Source organism: Myxine glutinosa, chromosome 9, assembly GCF_964187855.1.
Source record: "Myxine glutinosa chromosome 9, kmMyxGlut1.1, whole genome shotgun sequence".
In the NCBI taxonomy this organism is placed as follows: domain Eukaryota; kingdom Metazoa; phylum Chordata; class Myxini; order Myxiniformes; family Myxinidae; genus Myxine; species Myxine glutinosa.
This window is the reverse complement of record NC_136269.1, coordinates 145,038,795-145,065,011: the sequence shown is the minus strand read 5'-3', so window position 1 is coordinate 145,065,011 and position 26,217 is coordinate 145,038,795. Positions and strand designations below refer to the sequence as shown.

At 47.2% G+C, this 26,217-nt stretch overlaps 1 protein-coding gene across 4 annotated transcripts in view; it reads left to right on the top strand.

Annotated features, from left to right (window-relative positions):
- LOC137434832 (phosphorylase b kinase regulatory subunit beta-like) overlaps positions 1-26,217 on the top strand; it is a 335,447-nt gene that overhangs the window by 49,064 nt on the left and 260,166 nt on the right. For 3 of the 4 annotated variants that reach the window (XM_078785025.1, XM_078785024.1, XM_078785027.1), the window contains exons 3-4: positions 3,597-3,735; positions 17,312-17,411. In XM_078785025.1, coding sequence (XP_078641151.1) covers positions 3,597-3,735; positions 17,312-17,411 — 239 coding nt within the window. Of the gene's footprint in view, positions 1-3,596; positions 3,736-16,816; positions 16,949-17,311; positions 17,412-26,217 lie in introns of those variants that run through there. The other variant, XM_068127966.2, reaches the window with a different exon arrangement.

The following is a 26,217-nucleotide window of genomic DNA, read 5'->3' as shown; positions in this document are numbered from 1 at the left end:
CTCGCATGCCGCGTTCCTCGTCATTAAAACCGGGGCTTGCATCCTGCATCCCTTTTCTTCTTTCTCTGCTCAGCAGGTCCCTCTCCTTTTTCTTATTCCTGTTTTTATTCCCTTTTTCAGCCCTCACGAGGTTCTCGCCGATGAAATTATGTAAAACTCTGGAAGAAGGGAGAAGGTCTTTTAACGAGGAGAATGAAATTAATATGGTAAGAAAATAAATACAAGGACCTATTCTGGTCCCTCAGCCAACTCGGCATTTCACAAGAGATGCACCTTAACGGTCACCTGTTTCTCATTGTTACTAGCAACCAGCCCCACGAGCGTACCACATTATCAGGCAATAATTAAGCAATAAACCCCATGAGCGTAACATGATAATGCCACAAAATATATCAATAAAACTAACAAAACACACAAATACAAAAATTTTAATGTCTGTAATGGCAGTCTACCTGCTCAATGTGTTTATGCACATCAAGTGACGTCATTACTAACACAGGATGTCACACACATTGTGTTGGGTTGGTGGACGTGGCAAAAGTGAGAGAGAATGTGAGGAAGGAGACTTAGACAACATTTGAGGGGATGGGGAGAGAGCAGAGAAGAGAAGCGTGAGAAAGAGGGAGTGAGAGAGATCGAGTGAGAGAGAGAGAGAGAGAGGGAGTGTGAGAGAGTGTGAGAGAGTGTGAGAGAGTGTGCGAGAGTGTGAGAGAGTGAGAGAGGGAGTGTGAGAGAGAGGGAGTGTGAGAGAGAGGGAGTGTGAGAGAGAGGGAGTGTGAGAGAGAGGGAGTGTGAGAGAGAGGGAGTGTGAGAGAGAGGGAATGTGAGAGAGAGAGAGAGAGAGAGAGAGAGAGAGGGAGTGTGTGAGAGTGTGAGAGAGTGTGAGAGAGTGTGAGAGACAGAGCGAGTGAGAGAGAGAGAGAGTGGGAGAGAGGGAGTGTGAGAGAGGGAGTGTGAGAGAGGGAGTGTGAGAGAGAGGGAGTGTGAGAGAGAGGGAGTGTGAGAGAGAGGGAGTGTGAGAGAGAGAGGGATGTGAGAGAGAGGGAGTGTGTGAGAGAGAGAGAGTGTGAGAGAGAGGGAGTGTGAGAGAGAGGGAGTGTGAGAGAGAGGGAGTGTGAGAGAGAGGGAGTGTGAGAGAGAGGGAGTGTGAGAGAGAGAGGGATGTGAGAGAGAGGGAGTGTGAGAGAGAGGGAGTGTGAGAGAGAGGGAGTGTGAGAGAGAGGGAGTGTGAGAGAGAGGGAGTGTGAGAGAGAGGGAGTGTAAGAGAGAGGGAGTGTGAGAGAGAGGGAGTGTGAGAGAGAGGGAGTGTGAGAGAGAGAGGGAGTGTGAGAGAGAGAGAGAGTGTGAGAGAGAGAGGGGGTGTGAGAGAGAGAGGGAGTGTGAGAGAGAGAGGGAGTGTGAGAGAGAGAGTGTGAGAGAGAGAGGGAGTGTGAAAGAGAGAGGGAGAGAGAGAGAGAGAAAGAGAGAGAGAGTGAGAGAGTGAGAGTGAGAGAGAGAGAGAGAGATAGAGATAGATAGATAGATAGATAGATTGGCAGAATTGTCTTTATTTGAAATCCTCACATTTCCTGATTGCACTCAACTTGAATGAATGGGATGGCAACATAGAGAGTAACCCAGTTTTAAGATCGGCAGAGAAGATAACCGAGAAGGAAGTTGAGGAAGCGATAAAAGCAATGAAGAGTGGAAAAGCGGGAGGGCCGACGGGAGTTGTGGGAGATATGTTGAAGGCAGCAGGAAGTTGGGGTGTGAAGAGAATGACAGAGATCTGTAATCTGGTGGTGAAAGAAGGCCACATTCCAGTGGATTGGGAACTGAGTACCCTCGTCCCTCTATACAAGGGGAAAGGTGACCCTCTGGACTGTGGCTCGTATCGAGCGATAAATTTATTGGAGCATGGAATGAAGGTATTGGAGAGGTGTATAAGGAAGAAAGTGAAGTTCGACGAAATGCAGTTTGGATTTATGCCAGGAAGAGGAATGACAGATGCGCTTTTTATTGTAAGGCAGTTGCAGGAGAAGTACATGGAGAAGAGGAAGAAGTTTTTTCTTGGGTTTGTTGATCTGGAGAAAGCATTCGATAGGGTTCCACGTGAAGTAGTGACATGGGCATTGAGGAAGTTAGGAGTGGAGTAATGGTTGATCAGAGTAGTGATGGCAATGTAGGAGAGAGCGCGCACAGCTGTAAGGACGAAGGACGGGAACAGTGGTGAGTTTGAGGTGAAGGTGGGAGTGCATCAGGTGTCGGTACTAAGTCCACGACTATTTGTAGCTGCGATGGAGGTGCTGGCTCGGAACATAAAGGAGGGATTACCGTGGGAGTTGTTGTTTGCAGATGATCTGGTGTTGACTGCGGAAAGTATGGATGGACTGAAGGAGAAGATGAACAAGTGGAAGGAATGTATGGAGACAAAAGGTCTGAAGGAGAATATCGTAAAGACGAAGGTGATGGCAAGTGGTAAAGCATGTGGTGAGGTGGAAAGAACTGGGAAGTGGCCCTGTGCTGTGTGTAGGAAGGGTGTCGGAGTGTACTCCATTCAATGTACAATGTGCGCCGAGTGGGTTCATCAAAAATGTATTGGTCTGAGAGGGTCATTAACCAGTGTGGCAGCTACATTCAAGTGTAAGGTGTGCACAGGGGGAGCTGCAGATGGAGGAAATGTTGAGTTGGATCTTGGAGACGGCGTGAAGCTGGAAGGTGTGAAAACATTTTGCTACCTCGGAGACATGCTGAATGGAGAAGGTGGATCAAACTCGGCAACGGTTGCTAGAGTGAGATGTGCATGGAAGAAGTTTTTGGAACTGAGTGGCGTGCTGACGAGGAGGGGAGTGCCGTTGAAGCTGAAGGGAAAGGTGTATGCTGCATGTGTAAGAAGTGTTATGATTTATGGGAGCGAGACATGGGTAATGAATGTAGAGCAGCAACGAAGGCTGGAAAGGGTGGAAATGCGAATGGTTCAGTTGATGTGCGGAGTATCGTTGAGAGAGAGGAAGACAAATTGTGAATTGCGAAGGATGATGGGAATAGAGCCTGTGATGGATGCTGTGAAGAGGAACAGGTTGAGATAGTTTGGTCATGTGTTGAAGAAGGATGAAAGTGACTGGTTGAGAAGAGTGATGGAAATGAATGTTGAAGGCAGTAGAGGACGGGGAAGACCGAGAAAGACTTGGCTAACGATGGTGGAAGAAGAAATGCGGGCAAGGGGGGTTAACAAGGGGAGATGCAAGGGGGTTAACAAGGGGAGATGCAGAGAATAGGGCAAAATGGAGAAGATTGTCATGGGGACCGCAAGGCTAACCCCCGCTCTAGCAGGGGAAATGGCCTTAAAATGCCTGTTGTTGTTGTTGTTGTTGTACTCAACTTCTTGATATTGAGATTTCATCTTGGCTATCATGTTATAACATGTAAACATGCTTGAGCTCAAGGTAATGGAGGGTTTTCCTGTACTGGGTGCAACCAGAAGTGAAACTGGTGGGTTTTGATTGGTCGCTGTTGAAATAAGCGATTGAATCGGATTCCGAACACCTCGGATGTCTTTTCCTTCCACGCTGAAATTTCTCTAATGTTTCCTTCCCAACCCTTGTCATACCCACCAGTAAAGTGCACCATTTTGGACTTCCAGAGTCCGACGATTGGCCTTTTCCCCACGGAAACATGCAAGGAACCAGCCATTGCCAAAGTGAGAGACAACACTTACTGTGCGGCCGCCCTCTGGGCTTTGTCTCTGGCCTACAGGTGAGACTTCCAACATTTAACCATAAACAGCCCTCCCTCCTCCTTACCTTCTTCCTTAGACCACTTTCCTTTTAGTTATTGACTTGCAGTTTATTTCCACGAGAAAGTTCTCACTGCATCGACCACCGAACGAGATAATGAAACCTGTTTTCTTTGTCTCTTGCTCTAGTTAACCAGTTCACAACTTTCATGTTCACCTTGCTGTGCAAGAAACTGTTAAGACAGAACGTTGTTATGACCTGGCCCTTGGATAAAGGGCTCTGGGTACGGCCTATTGCTCCGGGGTCCTAGTTCACATGCTCCAGATGCCAATACGTTCTCCGTGTGCGGGTCACGCCAAATAAACAGTCAGATGTGACCGAGCGGTTATCATCCGAATGCAAGTTTACACCCCCATTCACCGACACACAGTATGCAAATGTATCCCAATCCAGTAATACCTTGCAAATGAAATCAGTGGATTGAATGCAAATCCCTTACTCAGGATAAAGAAAAACACAGGATATACAACCAAGCAATACTAACACCATAGGAAAATCCCACAGACAAGCGGTGGTAAAGAATAAATAATTAAATAAAGACAGACAGGCGTCAACACAATGTGGACATGACAATCAAATGCCCCACCAGATATCCCTATCTCATTCCAAGGGGGTGGGGAAGGGGGGGTGCAAGGAAAGCAAAATACCAAAGGAATATTCCCAGGGTATAAATGAAGATAATAAGTAAAATAAAAAAGAGGGGGGGGGGATTCTGGCCTGTTTGAGATTATGTTCCTGCGGCCTCGTCTCCGCCGCAGGCCCCAATGATGGTGCCGCACCACCCATCTCTCTCCCGATGGATGGGATGTGTCATCAGGCTTCACATGTCTTCACATGTCATCGAGAGGCTCTCCTCCACACTAGCCCTTTCCACTCACCTGCAGCCCTCGCAGGGATCACTCAACTCCTCCCCGAGCCCTCACAGGTCGAGTTACTCATCAGACAAACCGGACCATACGTCGTTCATTCCTGCTTTTTTCTCTCGAGGGACACTGCCTTTTCCCTCTGCCACTTCCTTCTCTTCCTCTTACTCTTCACATTTCCTCTCAGATCACTCACGAGGTTCTTGCCCATGTAGTTATGCCTCTAAGGGGTGAAGAAGGTCAATAAGGAAGGTCTTTTAAGCAGAAGAATAAAATTAAATTGTAAGAAAATAAATAAAAGGAGCTATTCTGGTGCCACAGCCGACCTGGCATTCCACATGATGCACCTTAACTGTCACAGTTTCTCGTCGTTACTAAGCAACCAGCCCCAAATGCATACCTTCATTATTAAGCAATAATTAAGCAGTAAATCCCACGAGAATAACCACGTGCTGTTTATGACGTGTTTGCTAAAACTTGTGAAATCCAAGTGAACATTGGGTCTCCATTGGGGCTCCATTGGGTCTCCATTGGGTCTCCATTGGGTGGGGGGGGGGAATTCATAAAATGCTGTGAAAATCTATTTTTTGTACTCTATATGAATTTCTGTTATTGCTTGTATCCAGCTGCTTAACTGGTATCACCATAACTGCAGGTATCATATATCATTATAACTGGTATCAATATAACTGCAGGTATCATATATCACTATAACTGGTATCATTATAACTGGTATCAATATAACTGGTATCATTATAACTGCAGGTATCATTATAACTGGTATCATTATAACTGGTATCATTATAACTGGTATCATTATAACTGGCATCACCACAGTTGGTATCAATATAACTGGCATCACCATAATTGCTATCATTAGAACTGGTATCATTATAACTGGTATCAATATAACTGGTATCACCATAACTGCAGGTATCATATATCATTATAACTGGTATCAATATAACTGCAGGTATCATATATCATTATAACTGGTATCATTATAACTGGTATCATTATAACTGGTATCATTATAACTGGTATCATTATAACTAGTATAATTATAACTGGCATCACCACAGTTGGTATCAATATAACTGGCATCACCATAATTGCTGTCATTAGAACTGGTATCATTATAACTGGTATCAATATAACTGGTATCACCATAACTGCAGGTATCATATATCATTATAACTGGTATCAATATAACTGCAGGTATCATATATCATTATAACTGGTATCATTATAACTGGTATCATTATAACTGGTATCATTATAACTAGTATAATTATAACTGGCATCACCACAGTTGGTATCAATATAACTGGCATCACCATAATTGTTATCATTAGAACTGGTATCATTATAACTGGTATCAATATAACTGCAGGTATCATATATCATTATAACTGGTATCATTATAACTGGTATCATTATAACTGGTATCATTATAACTGGTATCATTATAACTAGTATAATTATAACTGGCATCACCACAGTTGGTATCAATATAACTGGCATCACCATAATTGCTATCATTAGAACTGGTATCATTATAACTGGTATCAATATAACTGGTATCACCATAACTGCAGGTATCATATATCATTATAACTGGTATCAATATAACTGCAGGTATCATATATCATTATAACTGGTATCATTATAACTGGTATCATTATAACTGGTATCATTATAACTAGTATAATTATAACTGGCATCACCACAGTTGGTATCAATATAACTGGCATCACCATAATTGTTATCATTAGAACTGGTATCATTATAACTGGTATCATTATAACTGGCATCACCATATTTGCTATCATTAGAACTGGTATCATTATAACTGGTATTGTAGCGGTTACCGCTGGGTGTACACAATCGCCTTGCACCTGCCAGGACGCGGCCAGGGCGCAATCGCCAGGCCGGGCTCGTCCGGACGGGCCCAGACGCGCCTCTCCCGGACATGCCCGAACTCTCTGTTCCCGGGCTCGCCCGAACCTCCCGGGCACGCCCGCTCTCGCCTTTCCAGGGCTCGCCCAGAATGCCCGGGCATTCCCGCTCTCGCCTTTCCAGGGCTCGTCCAGGACGCCCGGGCATGCCCGCTCTCGACTTGCCAGGCCTCGTCCAGCACGCCCGGGCAGGTCCAGACTCGCCTTTCCAGGACTCGCCCTTGACACCCGGGCATGCCCGGTCTTGCTTTTCCCGGGCAAACGCTCCGGCATAAATGTGTATATGTATTTTGCTGCCCGATAAACGGGCTTTTCAGATTACCCGAGTTTGATACGTGCAATAAAGCAACTCGGACAAATTTCCGTCTTTGGTCGCGTCAATCCTTTCGACTCGCGTTGGAGCACAGCTCCTTCATTGGTGACCCCGAACATGGACACGGCAGTGACTCTTAAACTGCCTACCTTCTGGGAGGCTCACGCGGCTGTTTGGTTTGCCCAGGCGGACTCCCAGTTCACCCTGCGAGGCATCACCGCCGACGACACCCGCTTCCACCATGTCGTGGCAGCGCTCGGCTCCGCCACCGCGGCCCGCGCCCTGAGCCTCCTCGAGCGCCCGCCAGCTGCTGACAAGTATGACGCGATTAAGACGCTCCTCCTCGATGCTTTCGCCCTCTCACCGGCGGCACGCGCACGGCGCCTGCTCGACCTGCCCGAGCTCGGCGACACGCGCCCTTCCGAGCGCATGGACTACATGCTCTCATTGCTCGGTGAGCACTCTCCGGATTTTCTGTTCCGCGAGCTGTTCGTTCGCCAGCTACCTAACCCGGTACGCCTCGCCCTGGCTGGCACGTCGATCACAGAGCCCCGTGCCCTCGCCGGGGAAGCCGACAAGATCTCCTCGGCGGGCCAGCACATCGGAGCGGCTACCTGGAGTCCGCCGCCGTCCGAGGCGACGCCCACGACGCCCGAGCACCCTGCGCGGTTGGAGGCCGAACTGCCGGTGCAACTGGCGGCCGCCACGCCGCGCCGACCGCTTCCAACACGACGGCCGGGGCCTCCACCTGACCAGGCATGGTGTTATTACCATGCCAGGTTCGGACACAAGGCTCGGACATGCCGACCCCCGTGCACTTTCGGCAAGTCGGGAAACGGCCGGGCCGGCGTTCATTTCCAGCCATGAGCACCGGCCACTCGGGCAACTTGCTTTTTATTAAGGACAAAGCGTCCGGGCGGCATTTCCTTTGTGACACTGGCGCCCAACTGAGTGTCATACCCGCCTCCGAGCAGGACAGGCGGAACGCCGTTTGCGGCCCCTCTTTGGTCGCTGCTAATGGCTCAGCCATACGCACTTTCGGCCCATGCGTCGTCACCCTCTGCTTCGGCAGCCAGCGTTTTCAATGGACTTTTGTGACCGCCTGCGTCCCCATGGCTTTGCTGGGCGCCGACTTCCTCTGCACGCACGGGCTGCTGGTCGACATCAAACGTCGTCGCCTTGTCAACGCCGAGACCTTCAGCTCCCTGGCGTGCACGATGAGCAGCTCCGCGCCGACCGAACTGTCGTGCGCCCTCCCGGCAGCGAACGAGTTCGCTCGCCTGCTCGCGGAATTCCTGGCCCTCACGCGGCCGACGTTTTCGGCCGTCGCGGTGCGGCACGGGATCGAGCACCACATACCCACTACGGGCCCGCCGGACTACGCCAGGGCCCGCCGCCTCGACCCGGCCAAGCTCGCCGTGGCGAAGGCCGAGTTCGACGCGTTGGAGCACCTCGGCATCGTGCGGCGCTCCGATAGCGCGTGGGCCTCGCCACTGCACATCGTGCCAAAGCCGGGGGGTGGATGGCGCCCGTGTGGCGACTACCGCCGTCTCAACGACGCTACCACCCCCGACAGGTACCCGATCCCGCATATTCAGGACTTTTCCGCCCGTTTGGCGGGACGGGTCATCTTTTCGAAAATTGACCTGATACGGTGCTACCACCAGGTACCTGTCCGGGCGGCCGACGTCCCGAAGACGGCCGTCATCACGCCGTTCGGCCTGTTCGAATTTTTGCGGATGCCGTTTGGCCTCAAGAACGCGGCCCAGGCGTTCCAGCGCTTGATGGACGGCGTGCTGCGTGACCTGCCGTTTCTTTTTGTCTATCTGGACGATATCCTCGTCGCCAGCACGTCCCGCGCCGAGCACCTCCTCCACCTCCGAACACTGTTCGGTCGCCTCAGCGAGCACGGCTTAATTGTCAACCCGGTCAAATGCCACTTCGGCGCGACGACCGTTGACTTTTTGGGCCACCGCATCACCAAGACCGGGGCCGTGCCGCTGCCGACCAAGGTCGAGGCCATCACCACGTTCCCCCGTCCCCGTTCCATCAAGGCCCTCCAAGAGTTCCTCGGCATGGTGAATTTTTATCACCGATTCGTGCCCCGCGCTGCTCAGCTCATGCGGCCCCTTTACGAGGCCCTCCGGGGCAAGCCGGCCAAGCAGGACATTGTTTGGTCCGCGGCCATGGACGCGGCCTTCGCCAGCGCCAAACGGGCCCTCGCCGACGCAACACTGCTGGCTCACCCGGTGCTCAACGCGCCCATCTCCCTCACTACGGACGCCTCCAACTACGCGGTGGACGCCGTCCATGAGCAATGGGTGGACGGGGTTTGGCAGCCACTCGCTTTTTTCAGCCGGCAACTCCGGCCGAACGAGTTAAACTACAGCACGTTCGACCGCGAGCTGCTCGGGCTATTCCTGGCCGTTCGCCATTTCCGACACCTCCTGGAGGGCCGCCCGTTCACGGCTTTCGTCGACCACAAGCCGTTGGTCTACGCAATGGCTAAGGTCACGGAGCCGTGGTCGGCCCGCCAGCAGCGCCACCTCTCCGCCGTGTCGGAGTTCACCACGGACATCCGGCATGTCGCCGGCAAAGACAACGCCGTGGCCGACTGTCTTTCTCGGGCCAGCGCGAACGCGGTCCACCTCGGCGTGGACTTCGCGCTCATGGCGGCCGACCAGACCACCGACGCCTCGGTGCAGGCACTCCGTGCGGCGGACACGGGCCTCCGCCTGGCCGACATTCCCTTCGCGGGCACCGTCCTGCTCTACGACGTCTCCCAGGGCCAGCCTCGCCCCATCGTGCCCGTTTCCTGGCAGCGCCGCATCTTCGCGTCCATCCACGGCCTTTCTCACCCGGGCCGGAAAGCTTCTCAGAAGCTGGTGTCGGCGCGTTTCGTCTGGCATGGCCTTCGACGAAACATCCGCGAATGGGCCAACGCCTGCACGGCCTGCCAGCGGGTCAAGGTCCACCGCCACACCCAGGCCCCGCTGGCACCTTTCGCCGTGCCTGAAGGGCGTTTCGACCACATCCACGTGGACCTGGTGGGTCCCCTGCCCCCCTCGCGGGGGTTCACCCACCTGCTCACCATGGTGGACAGGACCACCAGGTGGCCGGAGGCCGTGCCCCTCGCCTCCACCACCACCGCCGACGTGGCGCAGGCGTTCATCGCCACCTGGGTCGCGCGCTTCGGCGCACCAGCGGACATCTCGTCCGACCGCGGCCCACAGTTCACGTCTGAGCTTTGGGGCGCGGTCGCCCGTTCGTTGGGGGTCACGCTGCACCGCACCACGGCCTACCACCCCCAAGCCAACGGGTTGTGCGGGCGGTTTCACCGCTCCATGAAAGCCGCACTCATGGCCGGCCTTCAGGACGACGGTTGGGCCGACCGGCTGCCGTGGGTCCTTTTGGGCCTTCGCACGGCCCCCAAGGAAGACCTCCAGGCGTCCGCCGCCGAGCTCGTCTACAGCCAGCCGCTCCGCGTCCCGGGCGAATTCGTGCCCGACGCTACCATTCCCTGGTCCGCCGCTCGCCAGCGCTCGGACCTCCAGGAGGCCGCCCGACGATTTGCCCCCGTGCCGACGTCCTGCCACGGTGGCCCCCAGTCCTACGTCCCCCCGGCGCTTCGCACAGCGGAGTACGTCTTTGTGCGTCATGATGCGCCGCCGTACGACGGGGCAACTCCGGCCGCCGTACGACGGGCCCTTCCGGGTCCTGCGACGGGGCGACAAGTCTTTCATCGTCGACTTCGGCGGCCGGCCGGACCGGATTTCTGTGGACCGCCTCAAACCGGCGCACATGGACGTCGACCGAACACCACGGTTGGCCCTTCCTCCGCGGCGAGGCCGCCCCCCGTCCACAGTTCCCCCCGCTCGACCACCCACCACCACGTCGGACCCCTCCCCACGACCCTCCAGGGGTCGCTTCGGCCGGGTCATCCGGACCCCCCTTAAATTGACCCTGCCAGTGCAGGTCGATTCTGGAGGGGCATGTGTAGCGGTTACCGCTGGATGCACACAATCGCTTTGCACCGGCCAGAACACGGCCAACGCGCCTCTCCCGGGCATGCCCGGACTCACTGTTCCCGGGCACGCCCGAACCTCCCGGGCACGCCCGGTCTCGTCTTTCCCGGGCATGCCCGCTCTCGCCTTTCCAGGGCTCGCCCAGACCGTCCGGGCATGCCCGCTATCGCCTTTTCAGGGCCCGCCCAGAGCGTCCGGGCATGCCCACTATCGCCTTTCCAGGGCTCGCCCAGTGCGTCCGGGCATGCCCGCTATCGCCTTTCCAGTGCTCGTCCAGAGCGCCCGGGCACGCCCAGCCTCGACTTGCCAGGCCGCAGCCAAACACGCCCGGGCAGGTCCAGACTCGCCTTTCCAAGGCTCGCCCTTGACACCCGGGCATGCCCGGTATAGCTTTTACCGGGCAAACTTCCCGACATAAATGTGTATATATATTGCTGCCCGATAAACGGGCTTGTCAGAATACCTGAGCTGTTTTGTTTCAATAAAGCAACTCGGACGAATTCCGTCTTTGGTCGCGTCAATTCTTTCGACTCGCGTTGGAGCGCAGTTCCTTCAGTATCATGATAACTGGCATCACCATAATTGCTATCATTAGAACTGGTATCATTATAACTGGTATCATTATAACTGGTATCATTATAACTGGTATCATTATGACTGGTATCATTATAACTGGCATCACCATAATTGCTATCATTATAACTGGTATCATTAGAACTGGTATCATTAGAACGGGTATCATTATAACGGGTATCATTATAACTGGTATCATTATAACTAGTATCATTATAACTGGTATCATTATAACTGGCATAATTATAACTGGTATCATTATAACTGGTATCATTATAACTGGTATCATTATAACTGGTATCATTATAACTGGTATCATTATAACTGGTATCATTATAACTGATATCATTATAACTGGTATCATTATAACTGGTATCATTATAACTGGTATCATTATAACTGGTATCATTATAACTGGTATCATTATAACTGGTATCATTATAACTGGTATCATTATAACTGATATCATTATAACTGGTATCATTATAACTGGTATCATTATAACTGGTATCATTATAACTGGTATCATTATAACTGGTATCATTATAACTGATATCATTATAACTGGTATCATTATAACTGGCATAATTATAACTGGTATCACCATAATTGCTATCATTATAACTGGTATCATTATAACTGGTCTCATTATAACTGGTATAATTATAACTGACATCATTATAACTGCAAGTATCATTTCATTATAACTGGTATCACCGTAACTGTAGCTATCACATCATTATAACTGGTATCACCGTAACTGTAGCTATCACATCATTATAACTGGCATCACCATAATTGCTATCATTATAACTGGTACCATTAGAACTGGTATCATTATAACGGGTATCATTATAACTGGTATCATTATAACGGGTATCATTATAACTGGTATCATTATAACTGGTATAATTATAACTGGTATCATTATAACTGGCGTCACCATAATTGCTATCATTAGAACTGGTATCATTATAACTGGTATCATTATAACTGGTATCATTATAACTGGCGTCACCATAATTGCTATCATTAGAACTGGTATCATTATAACTGATATCATTTTAACTGGTATCATTATAACTGGCATAATTATAACTGGTATCACCATAATTGCTATCATTATAACTGGTATCACCATAATTGCTATCATTATAACTGGTATCATTATAACTGGTATCATTATAACTGGTATCATTATAACTGGCGTCACCATAATTGCTATCATTAGAACTGGTATCATTATAACTGATATCATTATAACTGGTATCATTATAACTGGCATAATTATAACTGGTATCACCATAATTGCTATCATTATAACTGGTATCATTATAACTGGTATCATTATAACTGGTATCATTATAACTGATATCATTATAACTGGTATCATTATAACTGGCATAATTATAACTGGTATCACCATAATTGCTATCATTATAACTGGTATCATTATAACTGGTATCATTATAACTGGTATCATTATAACTGGTATCATTATAACTGGTATCATTATAACTGGTATCATTATAACTGGTATAATTATAACTGACATCATTATAACTGCAGGTATCATTTCATTATAACTGGTATCACCGTAACTGTAGCTATCACATCATTATACCTGGGATCATCATAACTGAGATCATTGTAGCTCTGGCCCGTTGCCCGGATTTCCCAAGCGGCACGGAGGTTACGAATCCAGAAAACCGAACAGTGTTTCATTGTCCCAGCAATACAGTGCGTCCAGATAGGAGGGTCCTGGGGTACCCCACCCCCTGGAAAATTTAAAATTCTAGGCTTTAATACAATCATTCCCTGCATTCTCGAGACTATTTACGATTGGAAAACCTTGTGGGCTTTGTGCAAATTTTGAACTGTCTAATCAAGCTAAAAAACAAACAATTCATCAGCACATTCATATCTGCATTTCTATCGTTGCAGATATACAAATTGTGGTCAAACTTGTGTTCATCAAAAGTTATTTGTTACCTACGTCACTGAGCGTGGGCGCAGGTCATGTTTTCACCCCTAGCTGTTTGTTACTTTCAAAATCGAAGATTTTTCAAGTATATTGGTCGGTTGCGTTTGTGGTTCTGTCTGTCTGTTTGTTTGTTTGTTACTTGGCAAAAAAAGAACAATTTTTTGCAAGTATGTTGATTACTCCGGTTTGTCTGTGTTGTTTGTTTGTTTGTGTGTTTGTTTGTTTGTGTGTGTGTGTGATTGTCTGTCCACTCACTTATACTTGCCTACAGGTCAAAATTTTAAACCGATCTTCACGAAACTTTACCAAATGGTAGAGTTCGTGTTGCCACAAAATCCTATATATTTTTGGGGTCAAAAGGTCAACATATGCCAAAGGTCAACGACTTTTTTCAAATTTCTAAAATCCACAATTTTCATCCGATTGACTTGAAATTTGAATAGGATATACATATCGGCAAACTGAATTCAACCAACAACTATTTTTGAGATCAGCATAGGCCAAAAGGTCAACATAGGCCAAAGGTCAACCACTTTTTTTTAAATTTCTAAAATCCTCAATTTTCATCCGATTGACTTGAAATTTGAATGGGATTTACATATCAGCAAACTGAATTCAACCACCAACTATTTTTGAGATCACCGTAGGCCAAAAGAGAAACATAGGCCAAAAGTCAACAACAATTTCAAATTTCTAAAATCCTCAATTTTCATACGAATCACTTGAAACTTGAATGAGATATACACATCAGTTAACTGAATTCAACCAACAACTATTTTTGAGATCAGCATAGGCCAAACGGTCAACATAGGCCCAAGGTCAACCACTTTTTTAAAATTTCTAAAAGCCTCAATTTTCATCCGATTGACTTGAAATTTGAATAGGATTTCCATATCAGGTGACTGAATTCAACCACCAACTATTTTTGAGGTTAAAAGGATGCTCTACTGAGTGCCATGCCACTTTGTTCTGTTTTGCCAAGTGTCGCTCTATGAGTGATTTTTCATTTGTCTGTTTTTTTGTCACCGGCCTACAGATCACAATTCTAAACCGATCATCACGAAACTTCACCAAGTTGTATAGGTCGTCCCAATTGAGAAGCCTTTTGTTTTTGGGGTCAAAAGGTCAACATAGGCCAAAAGTCACCAACTTTGCCAAATTTCTAAAATCCTCAATTTTCATCCGATTGACTTGAAATTTGAAGAGGACTTGCATATCTGGTCCCTGAATTCAACCACCTAGTATATTTGAGGTCAACATAGGCCAAAAGGTCAACATAGGCCAAATTTATAAAATCCTCAATTTTCATTCGATTGACTTGAAATTTGAAGATGACTTGCATACCTGGTCACTGATTTCAACCACCAACTATTTTTGAGGTCAACATAGGCCAAGAGGTCAACATAGGCCGAATTTCTGAAATCGCCAATTTTCATTTGATTGACTTGAAATTCTAAGAGGATTTACATATATGGTCACTGAATTCAACCACCAACTATTTTTGAGGTCAACATAGGCCAAAAGGTCAACATAGTCCAAGTTTTTAAAATCCTCAATTTTCATCCGATTGACTTGAAAATTGAACAGCATTTGCACATTGAGTCACTAAATAGGGAAACTAACTATTTTTGAGGTCAAAAGGTCAACATAGGCCAAAGGTCAACAACTTAGATAAAATTTCTAAAATCCTCCATATTCATCTGATTGACTTGAAATTTGAGGATGATTCACATATTAGGTCAATTAATTCAACCATCAATTATTTTTTAGGTCAACATGGCAAAAGGTCAATAAAGGCCGAAATTCGAAAATTGTCAATTTGCATCTGATCGACTTGAATTTTTTTTTTTTTTTGTATGCGAAGTCAAGGCTCGTGTAAGAGCTGAAATTTGAAGAGGTTTTGCATATTTGGTCATTTAATTTAACCAGCAATTAATTTTAAGATCAAATTAGTTTTAGGGATTCTTCAAGTACCGTGCTCTGCACGACATCTTTCTTGTTTGTTTGTCTGTCTGTGAACAGGATATCTCAAAAAGTTGTGGACGGATTCGTCCGAAATTTGGTGGAGGGGTGTCTGTTTATTTATTATGTCCTTGTGGGGCAAAGTAATAAATTGAGTTCATTAAAATTGGGAAAAGGGATAGAACGCTGGATAAACCATAAAGAAAGGAGAATCTGGCAATGTGGAACAGTTGGAGGAGAAGGAAAGGGATTTGGGAGGAGAGGGACTAAGGGGACAGATGGGAAGGGGGGTAGACAGAGTGTGCCAGGATTGTCTGGGGGTAGTGGAGGTGGGTGGAGGTTAGGGAGTACAAAACCTGCAATATATGGTTATGTAATAAATAGATGACTTCCACAACCCTTATCAATAGTACTAGTTTTACCCAAACAAGCATCTGCCTGACACATAACACACACCATGGTATCACAATGAGTGTAACTTTCGCACGCCACTCACTGGTTCACATGTTGGTGCGAATCCCTCGAGGTGTTTAACCTTTCCTTGCATCCTTACTGGGTATTCGTCATAGCAGCTGCCATGGCAGGCCTTTCTGGATAAATGGCTTCACCAAAGCCAACATGGTGTTGTTAATTTTAGCTTTGCTGAGCAAGCTGCACTTTGGATGATGATACACACAACATTTTCTCTCTCTCCCACTCTTCTCCCCCCCTCTCTCTCTCTCTCCCTCCCACTCTCTCACTCTCTCTCACCCTCTCACTCTTTCTCCCTCTCTTTCTCCCCTTCTCTCTCCCACTCTTTCTTCCCTTTCTCCCTCCCCCTCTCCCTCCCACTCTTTCTTCCTCCCACTCTCTCTCCCTACCACTCTTTCTCCCTCCCTCTCTCTCACTCCCTCGCTCCCTCTGACTCTTTCTCCCTCTCTCTCTCTCCCTCGCTCCCTCTGACTCTTTCTCCCTCTCTCTCTCCCCCTCTCCCTCCCACTCTTTCTTCCCTTTCTCCCTCCACCTCTCCCTCCACTCTTTCTCCCTCCCACTCTTTCTCCCCCTCTCTCTCTCTCTCACTCTCTCTCCCTCCCACTCTCTCTCCCTCCCACTCTTTCTCCCTCTATCTCCCTCCCACTCTTTCTCCCACTCTTTCTTCCCTTTCTCCCTCCCCCTCTCCCTCCCACTCTCTCTCCCTAACTCTCTCTCTCTCTCTCTCTCTCTCTCTCTCTCTCTCTCTCTCTCTCTCTCTCTCTCTCTCTCACCATAACCCTCTCTCTCCTACTCTCATCCTCTCTCATTCATGATCCCTTATCTCATTCTCCCCCATTTCATTCTTTGTCTCATTTCTCTGTTTTTATTTAATATATATTCAGAATAGCTGAAATTACAATGCGCCATTGTGCAATCTTCACACCAGCATGTTTGGCATTTTTAATAGGCCTGCTGTACAACTTTATATGCAAATTCTACCTTTATCTCAACAATTTGAAAACAGTAAATTGGGGGAAGAAGGTACTGTATATCCATTCTTTCAAGTTTCACTTCATTATTTTTTCAGAGTTGACCACAAAAGCAGCAAAATATTTGGCCTAATACCATATATGGCACTTGTACATTCAACGAAAGTCACAGATAATCGAACTGCATTGTGGGTATTATGCTAATTAAATTGCCTTGTTGAAAAATCTCCTGGATTTAATTGATTGCACAGTATTCGATTATTGACCAATCTTTTACATTAATTTAGCCCTTGATTTAACCCTTTAAGAAGTTGGTGGGAAATCAAATGAAATATAGGAATGTTTGTGATGTGATGTGATGTGATGTGATGTGATTTGTGATGACGATGCTTGTTTGATCTTCTTCACCATAAAGGAGAATTGATGATGACAAAGGTCGGAAACATGAACTGGAGAGCTGTGCCGTGAAATGTATGCGTGGGATTCTGTATTGCTACATGCGCCAGTCACACAAGGTATGTACCAGTCACACAAGGTATGTACCAGTCATACAAAGTACCAGTCACACACAGTATGTACCAGTCAGACAAGGTATGTAACAGTCACACAAGGTATGTACCAGTCAGACAAGGTACCAGTCACACACAGTATGTACCAGTCACACAAGGTATGTACCAGTCAGACAAGGTAGCAGTCACACACAGTATGTACCAGTCACACAAAGTACCAGTCACACAAGGTATGTAACAATCACACAAGGTACCAGTCACACACAGTATGTACCAGTCACACAAGGTATGTACCAGTCATACAAAGTACCAGTCACACACAGTATGTACCAGTCAGACAAGGTATGTAACAGTCACACAAGGTATGTACCAGTCACACAAGGTATGTACCAGTCACACAAGGTATGTACCAGTCACACAAGGTATGTACCAGTCATACAAAGTACCAGTCACACACATTATGTACCAGTCAGACAAGGTATGTAACAGTCACACAAGGTATGTACCAGTCAGACAAGGTACCAGTCACACACAGTATGTACCAGTCACACAAGGTATGTACCAGTCAGACAAGGTAGCAGTCACACACAGTATGTACCAGTCACACAAAGTACCAGTCACACAAGGTATGTAACAATCACACAAGGTACCAGTCACACACAGTATGTACCAGTCACACAAGGTATGTACCAGTCATACAAAGTACCAGTCACACACTATGTACCAGTCAGACAAGGTATGTAACAGTCACACAAGTTATGTACCAGTCAGACAAGGTACCAGTCACACACAGTATGTACCAGTCACACAAGGTATGTACCAGTCAGACAAGGTAGCAGTCACACACAGTATGTACCAGTCACACAAAGTACCAGTCACACAAGGTATGTAGCAATCACACAAGGTACCAGTCACACACAGTATGTACCAGTCACACACAGTATGTACCAGTCACACAAGGTATGTACCAGTCATACAAAGTACCAGTCACACACAGTATGTACCAGTCAGACAAGGTATGTAACAGTCACACAAGGTATGTACCAGTCAGACAAGGTACCAGTCACACACAGTATGTACCAGTCACACAAAGTACCAGTCACACACAGTATGTACCAGTCAGACAAGGTACCAGTCCCACACAGTATGTACCAGTCACACAAAGTACCAGTCACACAAGGTATGTAACAGTCACACAAGGTACCAGTCACACACAGTATGTACCAGTCACACACCGTATGTACCAGCCACAATGTGTAAAACAGCTTTCCTGAGCTTTGCTGAATCCAGATCCGGATCCAATATTTTTTAAAGTGAATCTTTATCATTGATAGATTCGGACAAAAATATCTCAAAAGGTTATGGAGGATTTATGACAAAACTTGGTGCATGAATTAGTTAGATGACAAAAACAAGCAGATTCCATTTTGGTTCAGGTCCGAATCCAGATTTTTGTTCTCTACGGGCATCAAAAGTTAAGTTATTTTTCCATTCATGTATTTGTCAAATTTCCACTCGTTATTTTATCGTCTATGCGTTATTTATTTATTTTGTTCGTTTTGGTTTGAATTTCCTGTAACTTGTAATTAATTAATCGTTTTCTGTTCGCTCGGCATGCGCGGCCTGTAACCTGAGGCTTCCCCCATTGGTGTTTGTTAACTTGAGTTCCTTACTTCACTGTTTTGCTTGGTTCTTAGATTTTTCCCTTCTCCCCCTGAACTTCCCCGAACATCTACTCTTTGTCTAACGTTTTAAATCCCCCATCCCCCCAAAAAAACAAAAACAAAAAAAACATTTATTTCCCTTTCTCCACGTGTGCTGTTTCGTGTGCTTCTGCCCACGTGCGCTGTCTCGCCCCACCCCCATTATCTCCATGCCTTCCACCTTTTGCCCTGTTCACGTGACTCGTGGTTGTCCCTCTAGGCCCTCTCCCCATTGGTATTTTGTGAATATAAGATTGTTCTTCATGGTTCTGTTTAAATATTATTTAAATATGTTTAAACTTTCCCCTGCAGTGTTTTATTCAGTGGTATATTACAACACGCTGTTTTTCTTCCTATTTAAAAGGCTCTTTTCAATTTCCTCTTCAGGTCATTCCACTTAAAAAAAAAAATTCAATCTCTTACAATTCTTCCTCCCTGCATGCTCTAAATTCTCCTTCATTCCACCCCTCCTCCATCGTTCTTAAACGGATCGCTAACTTGAAAATCACAATAAACCCAAATTGTTATAAATGTTCGTCTTTCATAAATCATCCACTTTCTATCCTTGCCCCTCCCCTCCTAAACTCCCCCTTTACCCTTCCCCTTCAAATCTCCCCCCAACCCCTCCCCTTCAAAACTCCCCCCAACCCCTCCCCTTCAAATCTCCTCCCACTACCATCCCTCTCCAATTCTCCTCCTTCCCCCATCCTCCTCAAAGCTGCCTCCTCCCCACTTCATCTCCCTTCTATCTCGTACCTCCACCTCCCCCAACCTTCTACTTTCCTCTGCCCCCCGCTCAAACAACCCCTCACTGTGCCTCATCCCATCACCATCAAACCTTTCGTCCTCCTCATCCTTCCCTTTCTTGTAACTCTTCTGTAATCTCTGACACACTATCAACTGCTCTCCCTACCTCCCCCCCTCATCCTTCATCTGACCCTACCCCTCCCCTCCCTTGTCCTGCACCCGATGCTCCCCCTCCCTCTTCATTAACGGTATGGACCTCAAACATCCAGGGCCTTCGCTCAAACTTGATTGATCTCTCCATTCAGGTTGCTTCTGACAATCCAGACTTGATCTGCTTAACAGAAACTTTCCTCCTTCAAGATGTCTCTGATTCCTTAATATCTCTTCCTGGTTACTCCCTCCTCTGGTATGATAGACCTGAGCCTCGTCCTGGTGGTGGGGTTGCTATCTTTATCAAAATCTCTCTTCCTCACTCTCCTTGCACTGCCCACTCTCCACCCCACCCCCAGGAGTACCTCTGGCTACGGCTTCCTCTCCGCTCCCACCTTTTGTTCATATGTGTTCTGAACCGTCCTCCAAATGTGTGTTCTGCACTCCATTTACATTTCGCTGTCTGACAACATGGACCAACTTCTATCCACTCATCCCAACTCTCTCTTCCTCATATGTGGCGACATCAACTGTCATCATGTCAGCTGGCTGGGTGTGGGTTCCTCTCTCACCAGTCATGGCATCTCAGCAAAGGACTTCTGCGACTCATTGGGACTGACACAATGTCAATTTCCCGACCCGGATCTCAGTCAATGGAGTATCTTCTCTTCTAGACTTGCTTATGACAAACTTCCCTACAAATGTCTGCTGCTCTTCTTCTGCTCCAATCGGTTCTTATGATCATGTGCTTGTTAAAATGTTAAAGTGGACATCTCTCTGGCCATTCTCAGAGAGCCTCCACAGCATCAACGAGTCTGGCATTTAACTCAGGCCGACTGGCACGGTCTTCAAACAGCCATAAATCATCTGGACTGGTCTCCCATCTCTACTGTCTCTGACATCAATTCTTCCTGGGAATTCTTCCAAAGCAAACTGCTCTCTCTCATGCACAGATTTATCCCATCTCGTCTTCAGTTGTCTTACCTTTCCTCCCGTCCATGGTACACTGAATCTTGTGGTGAGGCAGATGCCCTGAAAGAACTTGCCTTTGCCTCTTGGAAGGCTAATCCAACTGAAGGCAAGCAATCTCAGTTCCTTCCACCAAGCTCGGAACAAGTGTGTGTCTACCCTCTGGAGTGCCAGGAAGCACTATCTCTCCACACTCAAGATTGAACTCTCAAACCTGTCTCCTTCCTCCAAATCCTAGTGGCATCTGGTCAAATCCTTTTCTGGTGTTTGTAGCCCCTCCATCCCCTCCCTTACCTCTCATGGCTACACATTTGAGACTGCACGTGACAAAGCCGAATGCCTCAACTCTGTGTTTGCCTCAAAATCTGTTGGGTAGTGATGTCAACACCCATCTCTCTCTGTACCCCCCTTACCCAGTCATATGCAGCTGCTCCAGGACTCTATGTCCTTCTCTCCTGACAAGGTGGAAAAGTTTTGGTCAAACCTCGACTCTGATTCTGCAACTGGACCAGACGGCATCAGCCCACGGTTCCGAAAATCCTGCTCTGCCGCTCTATCTCACCCTCTCTCTCTCTGTTCTTTTCACCCTCTCTTTTGCTCAAGGTCATCTGCCAGCATCTTGGAAATCAGCAAACATTACCGCTTTACACAAAAAGGTGCAAAAACAGATCCTTGCAACTACACACCAATCAGCCTGCTCCCAATTATCAGCAAAGTCATGGAATCCATCATTGCTTCGGATATCAAATCCTTCCTCTTCTCCAATGGCTTGATCTCCGATCATGAATTTGGATTTAGACCAGGTCATTCTAATCTGGACATGCTGCTTCTGCTGTCTCAACAATGGATGGAGGTTCTCAATGCCAAACAGGAAATCAGAGCTGTCTCCCTTGACATATCACGTGCTTTCGATACGGTCTGGCACCCAGCTCTGCTCACCAAACTCAACTCCTATGGCATCCATGGAAATCTCCATGCATGGCTTGCGGACTTCCTCTCTGGTTGTAGTCAACGTGTGGCCCTGAATGGATTTCTCTCATCTCCCTTTCCTGTTCAGGCTGGAGTTCCCCAAGGCAGTGTTCTGGGCCCTGTCCTTTTTCTGGCCTTCTTTAATGATCTCTCCGACTCTCTGGAAAATCCTCTCTATCTCTTTGCTGATGACTCCACTATCTGCCGCTCCATTCCTCATCCCTCAGATCGGCAGTCTGCAGCCTCTTCACTCTCTGCAGACCTGGACAAAATCACAGACTGGTCAAACAAGTGGAACATGTCTTTCAATCCTGACAAATCTCACACTCTTCCTTTGTCTCTCCGAAAAGATCGACTGGACAACCCTCCCGTCTACTTTCTCAACAATCCTCTCCAAGAAGTTCTGTCGCTCAAGCTTTTGCGTCTCACTATCTGCCATGATCTTTCCTGGGAAAACCACATTTCGAAGCTGGCCTCCAAAGCCAGTCGCCGACTGGGCATCCTCCGTCGTGTGAAGTCTTTCCTTGGTACACCTGAGCTCCTCACCACATACAAGGCTTTCACCCGCAGCTCAATGGAATAATGTTCTCCCCTCTTGGCCGGTGCTCCTGCCTCACACCTAGCTCGGCTTCACGCTGTTGAAACCAAAGCTTTCAGAATCATTGGAATCTCCCGCGATGAAGCTATCACCGAGGGCCTTTCACTCAGGCAGGTTGGTGGTCTTTCTGTCTTCTACCGACTCCTTTCCGGCCTTGCTCCCCCAGCTCTCTGTGCTCTGTCCCCCCAATATTCCTTCAGGTCGCACAAGATCTGCCTGCAACCCTCTTATGGTTAAACTGCCAAAATCTAGGCTCTCTGCTCTCCTTCACTCTTTCATTCCTCTTTTCTCCCACCTCTGGAACAAACAACACCACTCCCTTCAATACCACTCCTCCCTCCTGGTCTTTAAAACAGCTGTTCACCACCATCTCTTATCCTCCCCCATCCAAAACCTTGATATTTTCTACCCTCACTAATTCACCCCAGATGTACTTTTTTTAAATTCCAACTTCTTTCCTGGAAGTCCTTGCAGTGTCCATATGTTTTATACCTCTCCCACCTCCCCAAGCCCTCTCCTTCCCACAGATCTCTCGATGTACCTGCTCTCTAATATTGTGTCTGTGTTTTTCCCCCTCTCTCACCATCTTGTCTACTGCTCCCCTTATTATATGTTTTATGTGTCGGTTTGACTTTTTGTGTGATTAATATTAGCTCTTTCACGAGCCTCGATCTTGTGTACAAAAAAAAGAAAAAGATCTGATCTATCAGTGGGATGCAAAACATAAACTGTTCACCTGGCGGAGGTATGCTTTCTACCGAATGTTGATCTCGTTAAATATGGATCAATTCCCGATTTCAATCAGTTCATTGCAAACATTACTGGATTGTAATGATATGAACTGTGGGTTTGAACATCGTATTATCAATAGGGAGCTTTCTGGTTGCATTGCGCTGTTTAAAATCGAGTTCTGTTCAAATTCCGAACTGATCACCTTTCCCTGTACGTTTCCTTGTTGCCCTGTACTCTTCTTTCCCTGTACATAGTTTCGGCAAAAGCTCACCGAAGACGCTTAGACCAGGATTTAAAGATTAATAGCATTGAGGTTTGAACTCGTACATTGAAAAAGACAACATATTCGATTAGCATGAGTGATCAGATCTGCACGTGAGCATGATGTGTACAATCTCTGTTCGATTCACGTCACGTGAGCATGATGCGCACAATCTCTGTTCGATTCATGTCACGTGAGCACGATGCGCACAATCTCTGTTCGATTCATGTCACGTGGGCATGATGCGCAAAATCTCTTCGATTCATGACACGTGGGCATGATGCGCAAAATCTCTGTTCGATTCATGTCACGTGGGCATGATGCGCAAAATCTCTGTTTGATTCATGCCAGGTGAGCATGATGCGCACAATCTCTGTTCCATTCATGTCACGTGAGCATGATGTGTACAATCTCTGTTCGATTCACGTCACGTGAGCATGATGCGCACAATCTCTATTCGATTCATGTCACGTGAGCACGATGCGCACAATCTCTGTTCGATTCATGTCACGTGGGCATGATGCGCAAAATCTCTGTTTGATTCATGCCAGGTGAGCATGATGTGCACAATCTCTGTTCGATTCCTGTCACGTGAGCATGATGTGCACAATCTCTGTTGATTCATGCCACATGAGCATGATGCGCACAATCTCTGTTCCATTCATGTCACGTGAGCATGATGCGCACAATCTCTGTTCCATTCATGTCACGTGAGCATGATGCACACAATATCTGTTCTATTCCTGTCACGTGAGCATGATGCGCACAATCTCTGTTGGATTCATGTCACGTGAGCATGATGCGCACAATCTCTGTTGGATTCATATCACGTGAGCATGATGCGCACAATCTCTGTTGATTCATGTCACATGAGACTGATGCGCACAATCTCTGTTCCATTCACGTCACGTGAGCGTGATGCACACAATCTCTGTTCCATTCATGTCACGTGAGCATGATGCGCACAATCTCTGTTCGATTCATTTCACGTGAGCATAATGTGCACGATCTCTGCTTGATTCATGTCAAGTGAGCATGATGTGCACAATCTCTGTTTGATTCATGCCAGGTGAGCATGATGTGCACAATCTCTGTTTGATTCATGCCAGGTGAGCATGATGCGCACAATCTCAGTTCGATTCACGTCACGTGAGCATGATGTGCACAATCTCTGTTCGATTGATGTCACGTGAGCACGATGCGCATAGCACAATCTCTGTTCGATTCATGTCACGTGGGCATGATGCGCAAAATCTCTGTTTGATTCATGCCAGGTGAGCATGATGTGCACAATCTCTGTTCGATTCATGTCACGTGAGCATGACGCGCACAATCTCTGTTTGATTCATGACACGTGAGCATAATGTGCACGATCTCTGCTCGATTCATGTCAAGTGAGCATGATGTGCACAATCTCTGTTGGATTCATGTCACGTGAGCATAATGCACAAAATCTCTGTTGGATTCATGTCACCTGAGCATGATGCGCACAATCTCTGTTGGGTTCATGTCACGTGAGCATGATGCACACAATCTCTGTTGGATCCATGCCACGTGAGCATGATGCGCACAATCTCTGTTGGATTCATGTCACGTGAGCATGATGCGCCCAATCTCTGTTGGATTTATGTCACGTGAGCATTATGCGCACAATCTCTGTTTGATTCATGTCTTGAGCATGATGCGCACGATCTCTGTTGGATTCATGTCACGTGAGCATGATGCCCACAATCTCTGTTGGATGCATGTCACGTGAGCATGATGCACACAATCTCTGTTGGATGCATGTCACATGAGCTTGATGCGCACAATCTCTGTTGGATTCATTTCACGTGAGCTTGATGCGCACAATCTCTGTAGGATTGATGTCACGTGAACATGATGCGCACTATCTCTGTTGGATTCACATCACCTGATCATGATGCGCACAATCTCTGTTGGATGCATGTCACGTGAGCATGATGTGCACAATCTCTGTGGATGCATGTCACATGAGCTTGATGCGCACAATCTCTGTTGGATTCATTTCACGTGAGCATGAGGCGCAAATCTCTGTAGGATTCATGTCACGTGAGCATGATATGCACTATCTCTGTTGGATTCACATCACCTGATCATGATGCGCACAATCTCTGTTGGATGCATGTCACGTGAGCATGATGAGCACAATCTCTGTTGGGTGCATGTCACATGAGCTTGATGCGCACAATCTCTGTTGGATTCATTTCACGTGAGCTTGAGGCGCAAATCTCTGTAGGATTCATGTCACGTGAGCATGATGCGCACTATCTCTGTTGGATTCACATCACGTGATCATGATGCGCACAATCTCTGTTGGATGCATGTCACGTGAGCATGATGCGCACAATCTCTGTTGGATGCATGTCACGTGAGCTTGATGCGCACTATCTCTGTTGGATTCACATCACGTGATCATGATGCGCACAATCTCTGTTGGATGCATGTCACGTGAGCATGATGCGCACAATTTTTGTTGGATTCATGTCACGTGAGCATGATGCGCAAATCTCTGTTCGATTCATGTCACGTGAGCATGATGCGCACAATCTCTGTTGATTCATGTCACGTGAGCATGATGCACACAATCTCTGTTCCTTTCATGTCACGTGAGCATGATGTGCACAATCTCTGTTCCATTCCTGTCACGTGAGCATGATGTGC